Source organism: Schistocerca cancellata, chromosome 8 (assembly GCF_023864275.1).
Source record: "Schistocerca cancellata isolate TAMUIC-IGC-003103 chromosome 8, iqSchCanc2.1, whole genome shotgun sequence".
Taxonomy (NCBI): Eukaryota; Metazoa; Arthropoda; class Insecta; order Orthoptera; family Acrididae; genus Schistocerca; species Schistocerca cancellata.
The window spans coordinates 367,468,702-367,490,775 of NC_064633.1; the positions used below are offsets into that span (position 1 = coordinate 367,468,702).

Consider the following 22,074-nt stretch of genomic DNA (forward strand, 5'->3'; position numbering starts at 1 on the left):
ACCTTTTTACCATTGGTGTGGTCTTCCTAATCTATTACGTTTTTATAGTGACTGTTCTCTTTTACAGTTTGTCGTCTGCAACCATATAAAACTTGATGTAGACAAATTATCTAAGCAAAAATTATAATTAATGAACTGTTATGGCTAACCCTGAAATTAATTACTTCTGTGTGTGTGTGTGTGTGTGTGTGTGTGTGTGTGTGTGTGTGAGTGTTTGTGTGTATCTATTTACGTTATGTTTAACTTACGTTTTCTTGTTTCCTCATCTTCTTCACTGTGAAGTTCTGTGTATTGAACTGTTACTGCGACTGTTTCACTGTTTACCAGCTGTAAAAACAAGATGGTGCAGCTAGAAGAGTTGAAGGTGTAACAACAAGGTGGGGGACAGTGGAACAGTTGGAGATGTTCCTGGCAATTGTTTTGAATCTTTCAGAGGTTTATGTGCCCTTGTGTGAATGTGTGTGTGTGTGTGTGTGTGTGTGTGTGTGTGTGTGTGTGTGTGTGTGAGAGAGAGAGAGAGAGAGAGAGAGAGAGAGAGAGAGAGACAGAGAGAGAGAGAGAGAGAGAGAGAGAGAGAGGGTGTGGGTTTGAGGATTTTTCATTATTATTATTATTATTACTATTATTATTATTATTTTGTTTGTTTATTTTTTTAGTTTTGTGTGTGTATATGTCTTTATGTGTATGTGTGTGGTGGTGATGGTGGTAGGGAGGAGGGGTTCTGTAAGTTGGGGTTATATAACAATTCTTTGAGTGCAGAGAACAGAGTTCCATTGCACAGGGCTGTGTATTCATTGATTACTTCTTTTCTTTCAACTATGGCTTTTTGTACTTGTTTTCTAGATGAAACACCCAGTCGCATCCAACAACTCCACTAAACGAAGTCCACCCTAAATAAAATTCACCATAGAAACATAAAAAGACAAAAGTTGAGGTTTCCTTGACCACACAATATACCGACACAACAACCAACACCAATTCTCCATGTTCGGGAAAATGACCACCACTAGCACATCCATTCACAAACATTCTAATCATCTGATTGCACACAAACTATCTGGTTTCCAGTATACTCGTTTGTTACACAGACTGAACAAAATTCCACTCACTGAAAACAGTTATAACAATGAATTAGAGGCAATCTGACAAATAGCTGTAGAGAATGGATATGATGCAAGCACTATGGAAGCACAAAATTGAAACAAAGTTAAAAACAACAAGTGGCTTACTCTCACCACCTACAACAAAGCAGCCCACAGAATAGGCAATATACTCAAAGAACAATAGCCCACAATACTGATAACTCAACACAGAGAAAACTAAGGACAACCAACACAAGCACAGGAAAACACAACACATCTGGTATTTACCAACTAACTTGTCAGAACTGCAAATCAGTTAATATAGGACAGACATGCTGAAACTTTCATACCAGATACACAGAACACAGAAGAGCATTAAAAAGTAACAGCTGTCATTCCACATTTGCTGAATACCTTATGGACAAGAAATATAGCCCAACAGACATCGATACTGACTTGAAAATTCTCAAATGCTGCAACAGCCTCCCTCACAAAACTAATAATTGAAGCATATTATCAAGTATCAAACACCATAATTGAAGGAAAACAAGTAATAAATGAATACACAGCTCTGTGCAATGGAACTCTGTTTTATGCCAACAAAGAATTACTAGATAACACCGACCAAATTATTAGATAACACCAACCTGTAGTACCCCCCCCCCCCTCCTCCCCGTCAAATCATTCTTATATATGCACACACAAAACTAAACAAAAATAATAGTAATAACAACGAAAGATCCTCAAACCTCCCACCTCCCTCTCTCTCTCCATTTTTCACACACGCACACACACACACACACACACACACACACACTCACTCACTCACACACACACATACATACAAGTGAGCGTGTGCGAACACACAAGGGCACATACACATCTGAAAGATTCAAAACAACTGCCAAGAACGCCTTACATAATTCCACTGTTCGCCATCTTGTCTTTACAGATGGTAAACAGTGAAACAGTCACAGTGACAGCTCAATATACAAAACTTCACAGTTAAGAAGATAAGAAAAACAGAAAACGTAAGTGATACATACTGTAAGTACACACACACACACACACACACACACACTTCCACACAGAAGTAATTAATTTCAGGCATAGCCGTAACAATTTCCAAATCGTAATTTTTGCTTAAGTAATTTGTCTACATTATGTAGTATATGGTTGCAGATAAAAAATTGTGAAAGGAAATAGTCACTATAAAAGCATAATACATCAGTAAAATCACACCAATGGTAAAAAAGTATGAATACACATTTTTTTGGGTTCTTCAAAAATCTGTAATTACGATTTTTAAAACCAACATTTACATATATACAAACGGTAAAGGACATTTTCTATGTTTAACAGGCATCAAATAAAAGCCCACTGATGATGCTGTAAGTGCAGTGATACATGTTTTGGATAAAAAACAAAATTGTGTTTTGCTAAAGGCTGACCCCGTACAAAAGCATATGTATAGATAAACGAAACACGGACAAAAGAGCTTCAACCTGAAGATGATTATTCTGCAGAATATTTACTGTAACAAAACATGGAGTGAAAGGCAAAAACGCTAACATAGTGTCTTATAATTTAACTCCTTTTAAATCTCACAATTTTGTAACATTACTGTGTAATTGACTCACAGCACTCGTATTACTATAGCCCAATTCTGTCTTACGTTGTGGCACTTTCTGAAGTACAAAATACGTAATAAGCAAACTGCCTAAATTTGTTCACTATGTGCCAGGTATTTTTTGGTGGTGCAACCTCTGTTCTTCGTTAGATCCAAGATGCTTTTCTTCGGTCTCCTTCAGATCTGTATTGTAATTCTGAATTGCTTTCTTCAAATCTTTCTAATATACTTTGTAAAATGTGGAGCTCATGCCTCCGTTTGGTTCACACTTCCAAAGCTTGTATGAATTCGATGTCAAGAAGCTGTCGTCGTACATTTTATTTAAGTCATTACAAACTATTCAATCTAAAGTAATTCTCTGTTTGACAGGTCATTAGTGTCTCACAGAAGGACTACAAATCCAGTCGCTTCTAATTTGCAACGGCGAGCATGATTTGACACGAATCCTCTTCAGTTTTGGTGCTCTGAATTATCCGTGCACGCTTCCCGGACCGCCCCAAACTTCCGTATGGCTCGTAATACCTACATGCATTCGTTAGACTGTCTAATGAGTTCATTAGACACGATGAAATGGTTAACGTGGCCGAAGAGGTTAAGACGACCGCTTGCGATACGAATAAAATCCGGATTCGAGTCCAGGTCCAGCATGATTTTTCGAAAGTCCGTGTTGGGTAACTGATTTATACCCAGCACACATGATGTCCTGGAATACATAGTCAGCAAATTATTTTCGAAATAATTAAATATAAATAGGTGAAAAGACCCTGTATGGTAGACATTCCACGATTCGTGAAAAATTAGGAACTTACCTTCTCGTGTATGTAACGAGGAGCGCGTTTGCTTGCGAGAGAGGCATATGAGAGACACGCAGATGCGAGCAGCGGATTAACGGTCGTGGACTGGTACACCGGCCAGACTGACTGCTGGGCTGGTTCACAAATTTCACCTGAAAGAATACGATACACAAGCTTTTAAAATATAGCAAGCACAACAAAGTTTACACAGTTCACTCCCTTAGGTTACGTTGAAGAGTGTGGGCATTCGACCCCGAAGTTAACTAATAAAATAAAATTTGCTAAAGGTTGGGAAGTTTGACCCTGCGCTAGACGGTGGAAACACTATGAAAAAGAAAGAAAGTGTCTTCGGAGCTACATTAAAGTTATTATAGAGAAAGCATATGCCACACTGAGATTCCTTGGAAAAAACCCAAAGGTATAAACTGAAAGTAAGAACTTGTAGCACCAAGAAGGAATTTTGCGACATAAACTTACGGTGTTAGACGTGTATCTACAAATCTACATCTGAAAGATGACGTCTATACAGATTTATTGCCGGTAGCGCCACTAGGAGGATTCAAGTCAGTTTTGCTTTAAATACACATTCTAACGGTAGTGAACATTAGTTATCTCTGAGATTGTGCCTGATTGGTGAGTTGACGCTAGTCGAGAATACGTTTAAGGAGACAAAGACCACAATATCAACACATCACTGAGTTTCAACGACATCGTGAAGCAGGACTAGGAGAAGTCGGATGTTCGTTCTGTGATATTAAAGAACGGGTTGGCGGGACTGTTACCACTGTGCATGATATGCGGCAGTGGTGATCAAGTGGAAGTACGTTCGCCATAAGACCAGAAGGCCACGTGGCACTATCGAGAGGAGAGACCAGCGCGTTCGGTGTATTCCTCATGAGCAGCGTACTGCATTTGCAGAAGCAAACTGAGTAGCAGTTCGCATCCCATTGGACAACGATCTGTTACAAAGCGGTACTTTAAGGACAGCTCCGAGACAGACGCCCCCTGGTGTGCATTCCAATAAACCAAAACCACGTCCGTAAATGACATTCATTTGCATATTCAGTGGTGTCGAACGATAGTTCGTTGGAGGGCAGTATGGAGGTCTGTCGTGTTTCCTGACGAAAACTGGTTCTGTCTTGGTGCCAGTGTTGGTCGTGTGTTGATTAGAAGGAGCCCAGTTGAAGGCTTGCAACCAACTCGTCTGCGAGCTAGACACACAGGACCTACACTCGGAGTTATGGTCTAGGATGCCATTTCATATGACAGCAGGAGCACTCTTGTAGTCATCTCATGCATACTGACTGCAAAATTGTACGTCAGCCTGATGATTCAACCTGATGTGCTGCATTCACGAACAACATTTCAATGGTGGTTTCCCAAGAGGATAATGGTCTCCCAAATACCGCTGTTGTAACCCAACATGATCTACAGAGCGTCGACGTGTTGCCTTTGTATACTTGATCACCAGATCTGTCTCCAGTCGAGCATGTGTGGTACGTCAGCAGTCACCAACTCAGCATCTTCCACAAACAGCGATAACTGTCCATGTATTGACCGACCAAGTCCAACAGGCATGGAACTCCGTCCCTCAAACTTACATCCGACATCTGTACAGCTCAATACATAGTACTTTTGCACCTTTTCATTCAACATTCTGCCGGTTTTACCGGTTATTGAAGTACGAGCATTTTACATTGGCAATGGCTTTTCTTGCACTTAGATTAACCTCTGGTCTTGAGATACTAATTACTTATACCTACAAGTTACCAAAACAAATGTATTCCCTAAATTTCGTTGCCCTATATTAATTGTTTTTTGGTATTGCGTTTTTCCGTTGGTGTATAAGTTATATGAAAGATATCTTCCTGGTCTGCAGTCTAAAGATTGGTTAGATGAAACTCTCCACGTAAGTCTACCTTCGGCAACTCTCTTCAAGCAAGCACACGTATTGCACTGTAAGTCCATCTGAACCTGCTTACTGTACTCTAACTTTGGTCTCCGTTCACAAAGGCCTCCCTGCCCACCTCACACGTACACACAAAGGGTGAACACGAGAAACCCCGAAACATCCGATTCTCGAATACCGTTCACCTGTCTAAGACCACAACTAGCGAAGATTAGTAGCTGAGAAAGAGATATCGAAGGAAGCGCGAAGAGTTTCGGCAGAGGTTCCTTTGCCCATGCCATGAAGTGCCATTATCGGACGCTACAAACGTTATATATCACATAGAGCTTAACAGTTCAGCGTTCTTGTGTTCATTCCAAGAAGAGGTAGGCTAAATATTTATTGTCTTTCATATACATTTTGCGAGAAAATAACAGTTGCTATTCCCGTGCTCAATTCGGCGACAAGAAAAAAGGAAAATGGTAGTGACAACGAAGAAGTGCAAGTGTTGCGGGGTAAAGATGTAGGTACACTTTCGAAGTTCATTTTTATGTAGTCCCCAGTCAAAGTAAAACTGAGACCAAACATCATATTACATATGTAACTGAACGAGACATCTCGGCCGCGCTGGGTAGCCGCGTGGTCTGGGGCGCTTTTCAGGGTTCACGCAGCTGCCCCCGTCGGAGGCTCGAGTCCTCTCTCGGGCATTGGTGTATGTGTTGTCTTTATTGTAAGTTAGTTTAAGTTAGGTTAAGTGGTGTCCAGGCCTAGGGGCCGATGACATCAGCAGTTTGGCCCCATAGTACCTTACCACAAATTTACAAACTTTTTTTGAGGCCTCACTATGTGAAGCGTAACTAAATAACAATATAGCAGTATTAAGTATGACAATAGCCAGTTCGCGTACATCATACACATGTCTACTTATTAGTTCTAAGGATGAAGTTAGTGCTCATTTTTTTACTTTCCTTGGAACGCAAAGAGATAAGGAGTTTTCCTCTTTCTTCGGTGTTATTTGTTAACCGTGTGAATCGCTTGCTTAGTGTTAGCGACCTCTAGTACTGTGTCAGCGTGTTGTGAACTGCAGTTAAAAATGAAGAAACAGGGAGACTGACAGTGTCGGCACATAGTCCAGTTCTCTCATACGCAGCCTCACATCCGATGGATGGATGACCTTTAACTGTTCATTGCACTGCCTTGCACATCTGTTCAGTTTTAACCGAATTTTCTCTGCTGTCAGTCAGAAATTCAGATTGCAGATTACATTGCTGATATGAACTGACGCAGATCGGTACTGGTAAATGTGACTATATACACACAGTTTTGACGATCTGCAAAATTAGAAAAAAATACACTTTCCAGGAAACCATTAAGTGAAACATCTTTAAACATTTTCCGATATTCCTTGTACAATACTACACATAACCAAATTATTACTGGTCATTTACAAAAAGGTGCGGAATAAAGGGTTCATTTGTCCCCTGTTCTACTCAACGAGACACTCAGAATCAATTTAGCCATATTTGAAAGTTAGCACATCGCCCTCCGTCAACTGCTCAATGGTGATGAATATTTCTCCTCCTCCCGTCAGAATTCGAAGCACTGTCCCAAGGTGAAAGCAGCTTCCATGGTATACATTTTTGCCTGGCAATGAAAGCGGTTAGCTTGATTCCTGAGGATGTAGAACAGTTTCATCGCCTTATTGTGATTGGCAGTGCACGTGAGACGGTAATTTACGTTTATCATGAGCAAACTTTAATGCAATGTCGTTCCACGAAATCGAAATGTTTTGGTAGTGGCTACACAATAAAGGTGGCCCTTATGGACAACATATAACTCTCTGTACATCGGACCATACTCTGACTGGGAGAAAACCTCTAACTAACTGTGGATCTCACTGAATCTGCTGAATGATCGTAGCTTAATTTTTTACGGTAAGTGGTGCTGGAAAGTACTTTCTAATTAAGCTCTGTGGATTAGATGCCAAATGGGTCTCGTGTGGTATAGAAAAGTATCTGTGACAAATTGTTGTGTGTAAGAACATTATGGATATTTACCCAGATTTGGGGAAAATGGCCATCTTGACAAGAACTCGCAATGAAACAGTTGTCTCCGGCCCTCTCTGATTGTTGCTTAAGTGATGAACGTTCTTTATCTCAAACATTTCTTTATCTCAAACTGTTCTGAATCAGGTGGACGTGTACCGCTTCTCCATCTCCTGGCCTCGCATCTTGCCGACTGGAGATGTGGACATTATCAACCAGCCGGGCATCGACTACTACAATAACCTCATCAACGAACTCCTCGACAACGGCATCCAACCCATGGTAAGTGAAACAGCAGCTATTAATACTTTATCCAAACGCTACTGTGACCACTAAAAGATAATCACTTTTCCGAAAACATGAATTAAGAAAATATTCACTGGATTTGTTGAATCCCAACCTTTATTGAGAGTTTCAGGAAGACCGATTACATTTCACTAGACTATATCTTCTTTGTGAATGAAAGTGTAAGGAATTCGTTAATTTGGCTTCTTCACAAGACGACGAGGTTCTTATTTTCAAAATGACCATCCGTTCTTTGCAAGGGTACACCTTTTACGTGCATGCAGATAAAAATATGGGGAACTTGACACAATTACGTTGAGGAACGACATTGTCGTTTATCTTTGACAAATGGTCTGTGAGCCCTTACCAGAAGACAGTCAAAATCATACTAAAGTTTCGCTAGATATTTGGAGTTATTGCACTGTTTGAAACTTCGAAAACTACCCAAAGTTGTGACAACGGTGGGTGCATTGCTAGAGGCTTTCAAAAACCGCTAAAAACCACGTAACAGGGGATCGTGGAATCCTAGAGGCCAATGATTTAATGGGAGGCCTGTACACCCCTTACAGCCGATGAGTCATTGAGGCAACACAGTGGTAAGGAATGCTCTTACATCCAGCTGACAGTACAGTGGTATTTTATCTTGCTAATAATAGAATATTTTGGCCTGTTCTCGCAAAATCAGATCTCTAAGAAATCGAGATGTCTGATTCAAGTAAACACTTTCCACAGAAAAATGACAATGGACCGTAAATCGTATCTCGGAAACGACGCAAAACACATATAGCTTTACACCGACTCTCTCAAGCTCAATAATGTATGTGGCTTGTTTGTCCCATTGTCCCATATTCTCATAGTGTGGCGGTTTACTTTATCTCTTAAATGGAAAGTAGCTTCCAATCTACCATGCACACATCCTAAAAGAGTTCATAAATCTCTACACGTTGTTATTTTTCCCTATTATCAAGGCCTACTAGTAATTAAATGCTGTACGTTTTGAAGAGTAGACGTCACCGCTCAAGACGGCAGACACGTGACTGGTGCGTAACAGCCGATTGATGCGACAAATAGTCTTCTGTGGAGTACGGACAACAGGAACTAAAAACAGGAACTTCCATCGTCAAATGCTTTGCACTGTTTGCTTTGCAGTGCCGGACACTCGGTGAAAAACCCGCCGCGTATATGTAATCTTATTACATCTCTAGAAAACTGGAATGATAAACGACTTTTATTGCCACGTTATCACTTTGGCGCCGCTGAGACTCCACCGCCAACTGCACGAACCTAGAGCTACACCTGGGTCCCAGGTAAACACTCAGTTGGGATGCATAGATTAAAATGTACCTCAAGCAGTGTCTCCATTCATGTGGAAGATACAAGTGTTCTGAAAGTAGGCTACCAGTATTTTTGTGAAAACCGAAATACCTCTTAAGCATTTTGTCAGAATAGTATAATTTGCTCCAAATTCAATCTACGGTATACGAAGAAAATAATATGTGTACACCACTGGTTTGTTACTTATTGATCCGTGTGTGCGATTGAATGAGGGACTACTGTATTAACAGTGATGCTAAACACGTTGTTCCGTATATCGGTGCTTGTCACTGCAAAAATTCGCAATCTTTCTGAATTCTGAAAGGGCCATGAATCACACTGACAGTAATTTTATACTTTTTATCATTAAACCTCCATTGATATTGATAGTGGCGAGATATAGATGAAATTAGCACGAGCATAGCAAAAAGATTTGGATCATTGCGTGTCTAAAATCCCGAACTTTACAGTGCAATAAAATAATGTTACATGTTGAATATCAGTAGTTGGCGCAGTTGTGATACGCTGCCAAAGCAGCCTCTACTTGTAAATGCACTGGGCTAAACTAGTTTTCACCTTGTCCCTCGGAAATGAGAGAGCTACAAATGGTTCAAATGGCTCTGAGCACTATGGGACTTAACTTCTGAGGTCACCAGTCCCCTAGAACTTAGTACTACTTAAACCTAACTAACCTAAGGACATCACACACATCCATGCCCGAGGCAGGATTCGAACCTGCGACCATAGCGGTCGCGCGGTTCCAGACTGTAGCGCTTAGAACCGCTCGGCCATTCCGGCCGGCAATGAGGAAGCTAAATGACAGCTGTTGGAGAAGTACTGCAAGAATGCGATATCAATGACGAAATGGCGTTAAATCCATGGGACCGCATCCTCAAAAAAAGCTAGCACATATAATTCATAGAATGAAATCCTGGAAGAAACGCTGTGGACGAGAGGTCACCAGTACTACAATGTACAGTCTGTTCCTGTCAACAGTTCGTTTTTTTTATTGAACTTCTAGTAGCCTATATCTAGAGCCCGTCATAACAATGCGTTTCCGTCACGGAAACCTCCCCAGCCATCATACACTATTACTAGCAATAATCCTCGCAATCCCATGGTGGAAGGGGGGTGTGGGGGGACGAGGATACTCTATGCTGACCACTTCAAAATGTTGTAATCTTCTCAGTTAGTTTACCTTTTAGAAATCTGAAAAAAAATTATTGTTGAATTCCTCTACGAATTAAATAAATGTTTTCAGTTAAACTATACGCCAAATGTAAGTCTCCATAGCAGATGTCAATTTCCCAATGAATAACGTAGATACTGGGCCTTACTTACGTGTCAATATCTCTCTATAATGCAGAGAGGAAAATCCAATAAAAATGAACGAAAATAGCATTTTTTAAATTTTTTCTGGTGTTCGGGAGGTCAGTAGCACGTATTATTGGAAGAGCGTAAATATTATTAGGAACGTGCTGAGAGGTATTTTCAGGTTCTGGATCTTACTGATGCATGAGTCCTTCTCTAAAAGGCATGTGGTAAGTGTAATTCAACGTTAATGATTTTTGACATTTTCTTAGTGTGGGTATACAGAAAGAACCCCCTTGCCCCTTGGTAATGCATGTTATGGAAAATACCTTGCTGTTAATAGTTTTAATACAACGCCTCGTAGAACCGTCATGAACTTCGTAAGAGATTATAAACGCACATATAACTGAGTGTATTAATACAGTTCGTGTATTAATACGCTTCGTCTGCAAACCGCGAAACGAGAAGCCGAGTCCTTATTATCTCTACTCGTCTGCATCATGAAGACGGTTTGACGAGGATAGATCCATCCATCTGCTGCGCACCTTTCATATCAGCTAAGATGTAGTGCACAGACAGGTTCAAGGGGCTTTTACCATTGTAAAAAATTAATAAATTAGTAATTAATAAAAGCAATGCAAGAAATGAACGCGAACTAATTTATGTAACTTATTGCAAACTGCACTACACTTTTACGCGTGAAGTAAGTACTTCGTGATCCTATAAGACACTTACAGCGTCTTTTCGAGAAAGGCCATTCAACCTACCAGGCATACCGTTCGCTCATCAGTTCACAGACAAAATGAAGTCGGGATGGTCGTTAACTTTAGCTAATTAATGGATCAAGCAATGTTTGAACACTAATAACATTAATATTAGTTTCTGTTTTTCTAAAGCAATGAGGAATATACATTGGTATGTACTTAGTAAATAATCTTTTATTTTTATGCTAACATCGCTGGACAACATTTTATTTCACAACAAGATACAGGAAGGTACTTTCGTGATGTGGTTTCTCTTGTTGTTCATACAGCTGCTATACAGTTTAATAGTCGGCGTGAAATGTAGCAGCCATCTCCATAATATCAGTAGGAAAGCATTTTATAGGAATCGAAAAAAGGGTTGACGAGATTTAAAACCAATACGTCTTCAGTTTTAAACTTCGTGGCAGATTAAAACAGTTTGTTTGAGCGAGACGAACTCGGGGCCTTTGCTTTTGATGGCTAAGTGCTCTATCTACTGAGGTACCCAAGCACAACACACGCCTTGATCTGACAGCTTTATATCCGCCCATAGTTCATAGCGTCCCTTCCAAACTTTACAGAAGCTCTCCTGCGACACTTTGCAAAACTAGTACTTCTAGACGAAAGGATACTGCGGAGTCGTGTCTTAGGCACAGCCTGAGGGATGTTTCCAAAATGAAAGTTTCACCCTGCAGCGCAATGTGCATTGATATGGAACTTTATGTGAAATTAAATCTGTGTTCTGGATCTAGACACGAACTTGGGACCTTCAGTTTATTTTTAGAATGAGGTTTTGTGTAGATAATACGTTCCTTTCTGAAATGTGCTACAGTAACTTTTTTCAAGTACTTGATCCTAACCAATCTTTTAAACTCAATGTTTTTCAAAATTGGGTGTAATTTAACATGAAAAGTAAACAGAACAAATAAACTAAATTAGAAACTTACTAGTAAGTCAAAACTTTTATGACCTACACTGACAGCGAGATTGGAGCTCGCTTGATGGCGTTACGGGCGAACTGGACTTGCATTCGGGAGGACGACGGTTCAATCCCGAGAGCGGCCATCCTGATCTACGTTTTCCGTGATTTTCTTTAATCACTCCATGGCAAATGCCGGGATGGTTCCTGTGAAAGGGCACGGCCGACTTCCTTCCCCGTCCTTCCTTGATCCGATGAGACCGATGACCTCGCTGTCTGGTCTCCTTCCCCCAACAACCAACCAACTAATTGCCGTGTTCAGCCGTATCAAGACCACAGATATGTTGCACGTACACAGCGATGCAACACCTTTGTCACGTTGTGGTAAGAATTGTACGTGGCTACCGAGATGCACTTTGGTTGCCTCTGAAGTATACCCTCACGCTGTCCATCAGGCGTGTTTTGTACAACAATGCATGCCATCGTATAGCCAGGCGATAATGTTGCAGTATCACACCATAACAAATCATGGTTTCGCAGTATTTTTACCCTTTATTTCATCAGTCATCTAAAAGAACCGTATCTTCGTATGTCAGACCAGACACCGCGCGGAATCAGCAGCTGTAATACACTTTATGTGCGTTGAAGGTGGTTGGGGAGAAAGGAAAGGAAAGGGAAGGAAATATCGGTATTAGCTGCATAGGTACTTTACGCTGATTCAGCGGCGCCGTGTGGAAATGTGTGGTGGAGCAGAATTCGAGTCCTGGTCCGGCATTCATTTTCACTCGGCGTTACTGAATCAGCATAAAGTCTCGATGCAACTGACATCGATAATTCCATCACTTTCCTTTCCTTTGTGCCTCCTCCATCTTTATTTCACACAATCAAATTCGTCTCTGCTGTCTGCACCATGATGTGTTTCGCTTAAGTATATGTATTTACGCTCCCTGAAATCATGAAGGTATAAGGGATGAAATACAGTGAGCGAAGAGTTACTTATATTTTTACAAAAACCAGACTGCAGTTATAAGAGTCGATGAACCATGAAACGGACCATTAGTTGAGAAGGGAGTGAAACAATGTTGTTGTGGTTACTCGGTGTTATTCAAACCATTCATTGAGCAAGCAGTAATGGAAACCAATTGGAAATTTGGAAAGGGAATTAACATTCAGGTCGTAGAAGGAAAACTTGAAGGCCAGTTGTATTGTATCCCTCTGAGGGAAAGCAAAGGACAAGGAGAAACATCAAAACGGAACAGAAAGTGTCTCGAGAAGACGTTATTAGATGAGTATCAACATAAGCAAAACAATGTTAACAGTATGAAATCGAACAGAGACAGCTGATGCTGAGGGTATTGGATTAGAAAATGAGTCACTAAAACTAGTGAATAGTATTGTTATTTCTGAAGAAAATTTATCGGCGATGGTGGAAATGAAGACTGTGTAAAAGGAAGAATTACAGTGGTAGGAAAGGTGTTTCTGTGGCAAGAGAGATTTATTTAGATAAAATGTAGATTTAAGTGTTATTAACATTTTAGAATGTAGCGGAGCGTTGTACGAAAGTGAAAAGTGGATGACAAGCAGTTCAAATAACTGGAGAACTGCTGCTTTTGAAATGTAAAGCTACAGAAGAACACTGAAAATTACATACACTGAAAGAAACAGAGCAAAATTGCTCCTATCGAAGCACGAAAAAGGTGATTAGCCTCTCGTTTATTAAAATAATCTGACTAAAGCTGGGATACTAGCTGCCTCTTTGTAGCCTCATCAGTAGCTTTAAAAATTTTCGCAAATTTGTTGGCATGCGAACACACTTGCCCTCTTTTCAACATTCAGCTCATTTCACACTCCCACAAAATGCCCTAACTGTAACTCGCTTACGCCGTCTTGTCCATCGGTGTAAGTCTGTCATGTGTTTTCCCTTTTTCATGAGGCGGGGGGGGGGGGGGGTGGTCGTCAGTCTCCTCACTGGTTTCATGCGGACCGCCACGATTTCCTCTACCGTGATTACCTCTTCATCTCAGAGTAGCACTGCAACAACCTACGCCCTCAGCTATTTGGTGGATGTATTCCAATCTCTGTCTTCCTCTACAGTATATGCCTTCAACAGCTCCTTCTTGTACCTATGGGCGAAATATCACACCACTCTCTTACTCTCTTTTTAATCGGAGCACTTCGTTCTTGGTCGTACTCCCTGTTGGCTCTTGTACAAATTGTACATTACCCATCTCTCCCTAGAGATTACCCCTATTTTTCTCATAATTTCGAACATCTTGCACCATTTTAAGTTGTCAAACGCTTTCCCAGGTCGACAAATGCCATGAACGTGTCCTGATTTTTCTTTAGTCTTTCTTCCATTATGATCCACAACGTCAGAATTGCCTCTATGATGCCTTTACCTTTTCTAAGGCCAAACTGATCGTCATCTAGCGTATCCTCAATTTTCTTTTCCATCCGTTTGTATGTAATTCTTGTCAGCAAATTAGATGCATGAGCTGTTAAGCATTTTGTGCAACAGCTTTCGCACCTGTCAGCCCTTGCAGCCTTCGGAATTCTGTGGATGATATTTTTCCCAAAGTCAGATGGTATGTCGCCAGATTCATACACTCTACGCACCAACGTGAATAATAGTTCTGCTGTCACTTTCCCCAGCGATTTTAGAAGTTCTAATGGAATGTTATCTATCCCTTCTGCCTTATTTGAACTTGAGACCTCCAAAGCTCTCTCATATTCTTATTCTAATACTGGATCCCCTACTTCTCTAAATCAATTCCTATTTCATCTTCTATCACATCAGGAAACTCGTCCCCCTCATCGAGACCTTCAGTGCCCTCTTTTTCGATTTCTTCGCATTTTTCATGCAGGCGTCTCATCTTAGCTTTCTGCACTTCCTATTTACTACATTCCTCGGCAACTTGTGTTTCTGTTTTCCTGAACTTCCCTAAATATTTTTGTACTTCCTTCTTTCATCGATCAGCTGAAGTATTTCTTCTGTCAACTATGGTTTCTACGTAGTTACCTTCTTTGTACCTTTTTTTTGTTTCCAACTTCGGTGCTAGCCCTTTTTAGAGATGACCATTCCTCTTCAACTGTACTGCCTGCTGAGCTGTTCCTTATTGCTGTATCTGTAGCCTTGGACAACTTCAAGCATGTCTCGTTACCCATTGTACTTTTGTATCCCACTTCTTTGCGTATCGACTCTTCGTAACTAATTCTTTGAACTCAGCCTACACTTCATGACTACTACAGTGCGGTGATTCAGTAGCTGCTCCTTGATACGCCTTACATTCCAGTATCTGATTTCGGAATCTCTGTCTGACCATGATGTAATCGAACTGTAATATTCCTGTATCACCCAGTCTTTTACAAGCATATTTCCTCCTTTGGTGATTCTAGCGTATTTGTTATTAATATTTGAAATTTATTGCAGAACTCAATTAGTTTTTCTCCTTCCTCATCCTCTGTCCAAAGTCCATATTCTTCTATAACCTTTTCCTCTTCTCCTTCCCCTACGGCTGCATTCCAGTCCATAATGACTATTAGATTTTCACCTCCCTTTATATACTGTATACCCTTTTAATATCCTCATATACTTTCTCTACCTCTTTATCTTTAGTTTGCGGCGTTGGCATGTATACCTGAACTATCGTCGTCGGTCTTGGTTTGCTGTCGATTATGATGAGAACAACACTATCACGGAACTGTTCACTATAACACACTCTTTGTCCTACATATCTATTCACAACAAATCTTACTTCCGTTATATCATTTCCTGCTGCTGTTGATATTACGCTTTATTCATCTGGCCAGAAATCCTTGTCTTTTTTCATTTCACAGCACTGACGCCTACTACATCTAGATTGAGCCTTTTATTTGCCTTTTCAGATTTTCTAGCTTCCCTACCCCATTCAAGCATCTGACATTCGACGCCCCGACTTGTAGAACGTTATCCCTTCGTTGAATTGTTAATATTTTTCTCATTGTCATTTACCCCTAGGGAGTCCCATCCCGGAAATCCCAATGGGGGACTATTCGGGAAACTTTTGCCAATAGAGAGTTCATCAGGACACTTTGTCAATTACGGGCTAATTTCTTTGGATATATGTTATGTTTCATTAATGCAGTGGTTTCTATTGGCTTCTGCATCCTCATGCCGCTGGTCATTGCTGATTCTTCCGCCTCTAGGGGCAGTTTCCCAGCCCAACGACAAGAGAGTGTCCTGAACCTCTGCCAGCTCCTCCACTCTCTTTGACAAAGCCATTGACAGAATGAGGGTGAGTTCATATGCCGGAAGTCTTCGGTATCCAAAGCTGATTATTAATCGAAATATAAGCGGCGTCGGGTTTCGAACCCGGGACCAAGGACCTTTGATTATTAATCAAAGACGCTATCCCTAAACCACGGACACATCCTCCCATACGTATCCATTTCCAATCGCCCTTTTGGTCATGGCAAATCATTTTTATTATCTCTTTGTGGCTCTCCAGCTGTCAGTATCCAGAATCACAGGCAAAGTCGCCTTCGTTCTGTTCTACTACTGAAGCCTCCTCTCACTTTCATTGTCTCCCTCTTGTTCTCTCTTACTGCTACTCATTCATTCCTTTCCACTGCTGGTTCCCCTTCACACTGTAACGATCTCTCTCTTCATCGTTGTCATTATCGCAGACTCTTATTGTCACTGTCTATCACTCTCTCCATCTCTTTATTCCTGTCCCAGTAGCATTGTCTCCTTCACTCTTTTCCTAACACGCTTCTCTCACTATGTTCCACTTCCACTATGTCCTTCAACTTCAATAAGACATCCACTATCTACTATCGTCCAATATTATTTCTTCTCCATCTCTGTTCCGTAGGCACTGTCTCCCTCCCTTTCTTTGCGAAAATTTTTAAAGCTGCTGAGGGAAGTAGAATGAGGCAGCTGGTCCTCCACTTTTCAAAGTCTTTTATTAAAACTGAGCATATTTGCTTTTTTTGTGCTCTGATAGGAGCATTTTTCCATTGGTTCCCTTCTTTTCCCTGCTACATCGTGGTGTGTCACTCACACCAACTTAATTTTTAATTTTTAAGTGCATATTTTACTTGCACGAGTGGGGTACATTTGAACCGCTGTATCTGGTAAGAGTATAATGGTTGTTGACGGCGAGAAAATGGTGAAAAAATATTTTTGGGGGCATTCTGAGGAACCACTCATGAACTTGAGCAACTGCTTCATTCATTTATTAGTTCACTCATTAATTCGTTCAGGAGTATACCCTTTACTTTGATTAAATTAAAGTACAGAGATTTAAAGAATATTTCAATGTTGTTCGAGACTGGATGTCAGGACTATATAACTTAGCCATACTGGGATCATCGGCTGGGTTTTGGTCTGCTGATGAAGCCAAAAGATAATAAGAAATCTTTAGTTGTGGGTTTTCAGTGGAACTGTCCATGAGCTAATGGTTCCTCCATAAGCCCTATCAAGACCATCGTAGACCGCATCAAATGCAAAAAGAACCAGCCCATTTGCTCCATTTGCCTTAGCAGGAGGAAGTGTTGCTGAGGGTTGTAGGACAGTGACACTACGACGATCCTTCTGTTCGGCATGCAAATGATCGCTAGCCAAAGGGCTATCGAAACCACTAGACCCTACCTTTTTATCACCAATAGCATCGGACATATGAGTACCGGAACCCGCGTTTTTATGCGCGGCGTTATGGAACATATTTGATAAGCATGCTGTGTCATGCACACCTATAGCAAATGAGGAGGTACTGAATCGAATGTATGAGGGAAAGAATTGATGGCACAACTTCACTGAAAGAAGGGATCGAATGGCTGTGTCATCCACGAATGATCAGAAGAATGGAAGAAAGTGTAGGAGGATAGAAAATGTTGAGGCAGTCCAACGTCTGAATACAGTAAGCGGATTCAAGTTGATGTAGGTATCAGAGGATATGTAGAGATGAAGGGGCCTGCTCAGACCAGAATGGCACAGATAGCTGCACCATACCAGTGACTGCGCTGAACAGTAAGAAAACCACAACATATATTTATTCTGTTCGGGTTTGGTACGTAACACATATGTGATATGATATTGGCTGCGTGGGACCTGCATAATTCCTCAACAGATAGGAAATAATAATGGTAATGAGATAAAGTTCCATTTGTCCATGAGATAAAGTTCCATTCCAGGGGAGATATTTCTTCACCACGCTTGTACACGTTACTCTTTCACTAACAAATATGCATCTGGTGCAGGTGACAATGTACCACTGGGATCTGCCACAAGCGCTGCAGTACATTGGCGGCTGGACCAACGGCCTGATGGCAGACTACTTCGTGGAGTACGCCAGGGTGCTGTTTGACAATTTCGGTGACAGGGTGAGTACTAGCAGTGGCCTTTGATCTTAAGCATCGCTTCATGTCCTCGGTGCCCGTTTGACCTGACGAGGGCCCGCAGGTGAAGTGGTGGATCACTTTCAACGAGCCGGAGGTGTTCGTGCGGGGCTACGCGAACGAAGGCTGGGCGCCCTCGCAGCCTGCGCCTGGCATCGGCGACTACCTGGCAGCGCACACCCTGCTCAAGGCGCACGGGCGCGTCTACCGGCTGTACGACCAGCAGTACAGGGCCGCGCAGAACGGTGAGGCGGCGCGTGGCGCACAGCTCACTGCCTCGCACTCCCTTTCAATTGTTTTCAATAAAATACTTCAAATACGCTTCCTGATTCAATGAGGTGCAATGTTTTACTTATTTTTCACAACTACTTTCCGTAGACGACCTGGGTTCTCATTTGGAAGCACTTTTTGTCTTGCCTTCATGTTTCAATGAAAATATTCAGGTCTTTTGAGTTGCTATCAGCGAGGGCGTGAATGGAGAGCAAAAAGGACAAAGATAAATTTTGGGAGGATGACCGTCGGCCTTGGAGGAAAGCAGACGTATTAAGATAGATATTATATCTTATAGACACATTTTTGAGCCGCGTTTCGCGAAATCTTCAGTCGGAATGTTAATGGGAGCCGGAACAATCCATCTCCTCCATGTTAATTTTAGCAAATAGAAGGAACATTTTTTCTCAAATCATTAAACATATGCCTCTGAAATTTGGACTACATATTCAGTGAATATTTCTCTACAAAGTTATAATGCCATGTTAAGGAATGTTTATTGGTTTTTGTTTTACACTTTTTTTAAACAGATGCTTATTTTTTTCTCTAAAATTATGAACTTCTTTTTCTATAACTCATAAATTATACAATAATTTTTTACAAATTGTTAAAAAATGAAGGAAGATAAGTAAACCACATATTAATTTCAACAACTTATAAATTGCATTGATATACTGTTGGCAGTTTTTGAGAAAATGTTCCTCAAAAATGAAAATTTTAAAGTTATGGGATATGGCTTCCGAGGTTTTTTAATACATTCCTGCCCCATATGATGGATTATCAGCGTTCTCTTCTTTTACCAGTGTTAGTTTCCTTTTCACTGGTCTTTTCCTCCCTTTTGCTGCATGTTGTACGCTTCTGTCTCTTCTTCCTGCACCTCTTAGTCTTTCTTCATCGATTAGGCGCATTGTGGAAAGGGTGTTGTGTCCTGGTTGGAAACCTAAAGGTTTCAGCACATCACATTTGATAATGTTTCCTTCATTATATGTTGCCACTGCATCATAAACTCCAAAATGTACTGTTTTTATCTGTACAAACACTCTTTTGGGAATCCTAATTCAAATTAAATTATTAACACTTTCATTTGGATTTTGTGTTTTGCTGTGTAAACACTTTTCCAATAAATCTGGCTGTGATAAATCTCTTAATATGGACTTCATTACATCAATTACAGTATTTGGCAAACTACTTTTGTAGGCACGCTCCTTTCCTGATTGGTACTTACACCATGAGTCATCACCAGTGGGGCACAGTGCAAGTTGTGGGTGCTTATTATTTGATGCAGTATGAAAAAAAAGTGCCCATTCTGCTCTCCTCATATGCTCAGTGCTTCTTGTATTTTTCCTAATTGCACACCCATAATACCTCTCCAATCTATCAATTGATTCATCTGTCAGTCTTCCTCTTTCTCCAAGGGTCTTACAATAACTAAGCTTCTCGATCCTAATGTCTGCTTTAGTTTGTGCAAGTGAGCCCCCATGCGCTTCTGCACATGTCCAATGCACTCCTGTTTCTTAATGTGAATTTCACACCCATAAGGTTTGAGTTCCTCTACAGCTTTATATCCTTTAGACTCACCATCTCCTAGATATTTAGTGTATCGTACATTATCCCACTCCTGTGAACTGGAAAAATTGGCTTTCGCTCCCTCTACTTCCATCACTCCACTCGTGCCGAGAAAATATGCTTCACAACTTTCGCTATGCCCGTCCTTGATTTTGCCCTTACATCTACAATGTTTTAAGAGAATAGCAACATCAATTACTTTGCAACTGTGTCCACTGGTAGCTGTCACAACTCCGTTTAGAGATTTATGACCTCTATGTTGCCACGATCCATCTAAAGCAACAGTTAAATCTCTACAATTCCCATTATCTGTCACCGCTTCTTAAACTGCTTTCTTCATTGTTGCTTGAGCAAAATCTCCAGCAGAAGATCTCACGGATTCATTATAAAATCCAAACTTGGTTAGTGATTTTGGCAAAATTTAACTGAGAGAAAAAAAACCAATACCCAAAAAATATCTAATTATATTTAGATCAGCATAGGAACAAACACAAATCATAGTAATAAATATGGCCAGAAACAACAATTAATGAACCAACAATTGTTTAATAAACCTAGAGAGATAAAAAGTAATAAATAAATATTTTACATAAAAGAATCAAAGAAACGACTACCATAGAGACGAATTATTGAAACTAAAATAGAAAAACACAAAAAAATCATAGTCAAATTCAATAAGGAAAATAATTATTAATATAAATAAAGAAAGTACAATTCACTTCAATCTCAATAAAACTATCAATAAATGTTTACATTTTTGAGAAGAAACGTAAACGCCAGGAAAATAAACCAATAAAGAAATATTTTCCATTTTACAGTCCCATATAAAGAGCTATTTTATTGGACGACTCTCACTGACAGTCCATCGAACTGTTCATCATTGCACAACGATGAATCCATGCGCTATGCGAACATAAGAAATAATTTCAGAGATACTTCTAGGTAAGCTGCTGTATCATCGTATCCAAGCAGATTTTAGATGCCGCCAAGAAGATCAGCAGTGAAAATATTCCACTTAGCTTGAGTGAATTCGGGTTTAATAATTTTACATTGAGCTATACAAACGGGGACCTTCCTAAGATAACACTGATAGCTGTACTCAGTATGTTTATGTAGGTAGGTGTTTTATCTGATTCCTGACTCATACAGGTTTAGATTTCCCTTAAATATTAATTAAAGTTTATTGCTTTGTTATACCACTTGTTAAGTATCAGACATGAACAGAATTTAAGCGCTACGCCCTTGGGAATAGCAGATAATTAAATAAACTAATTCTCAGATATAGTTTATTAGCTCTGTGTTTACGGATAGGGTAAGGTAGTTACGGTTTAAGGGGCGATCAAAAGTTTCGAAGGCCGTCGAATCCAGAATCCTTATGCCAAATGGCCAAAATCTCCGTTAGAATTGAGGAAATCATACCAACGATGCACTGGGATGAGGATACCCATTTCATGAAACACTATATTCTGCTGTGTGAAGAGGTCCCCAAATACCTGCTGCAAATACTTATCTGACAGTACTTGTCCACCTGTCAAGGCCTTTTTTCAGGGAGTAGGGGTGCGATAATAGCACTGGGAGAGGCAAGGACCAGCTCCTAGCACTTGGGCTGTAATGGATGAAGCTGGCCTGCCAGATCAATCGGCGCCTTGTTTCGAAATACGACCAGCGCCGAACTTGGCGCACCAATCCACAGCGATGAGTTTCGACAGAGGTACTGCCCCAGCGTGGTTGTGTATGTACTGGAGCATTTTTCAGTCTCCGGTGTTTCTCGTTGAACAGCCAAGAAAGGAATGACAGTACGTTGGCCCTCTTTTGACGAATATGATAATAACGACACTGTAGCTCTCGT

General features: G+C 40.6%; 1 protein-coding gene across 1 annotated transcript in view; it reads left to right on the top strand.

Moving 5' to 3' along the window:
- LOC126094915 (myrosinase 1-like) overlaps positions 1-22,074 on the top strand; it is an 83,652-nt gene that overhangs the window by 16,415 nt on the left and 45,163 nt on the right. Inside the window, exons 3-5 of the mRNA XM_049909559.1 lie at positions 7,587-7,721; positions 18,252-18,374; positions 18,454-18,634. Coding sequence (XP_049765516.1) covers positions 7,587-7,721; positions 18,252-18,374; positions 18,454-18,634 — 439 coding nt within the window. The remainder of the gene's footprint in view (positions 1-7,586; positions 7,722-18,251; positions 18,375-18,453; positions 18,635-22,074) is intronic.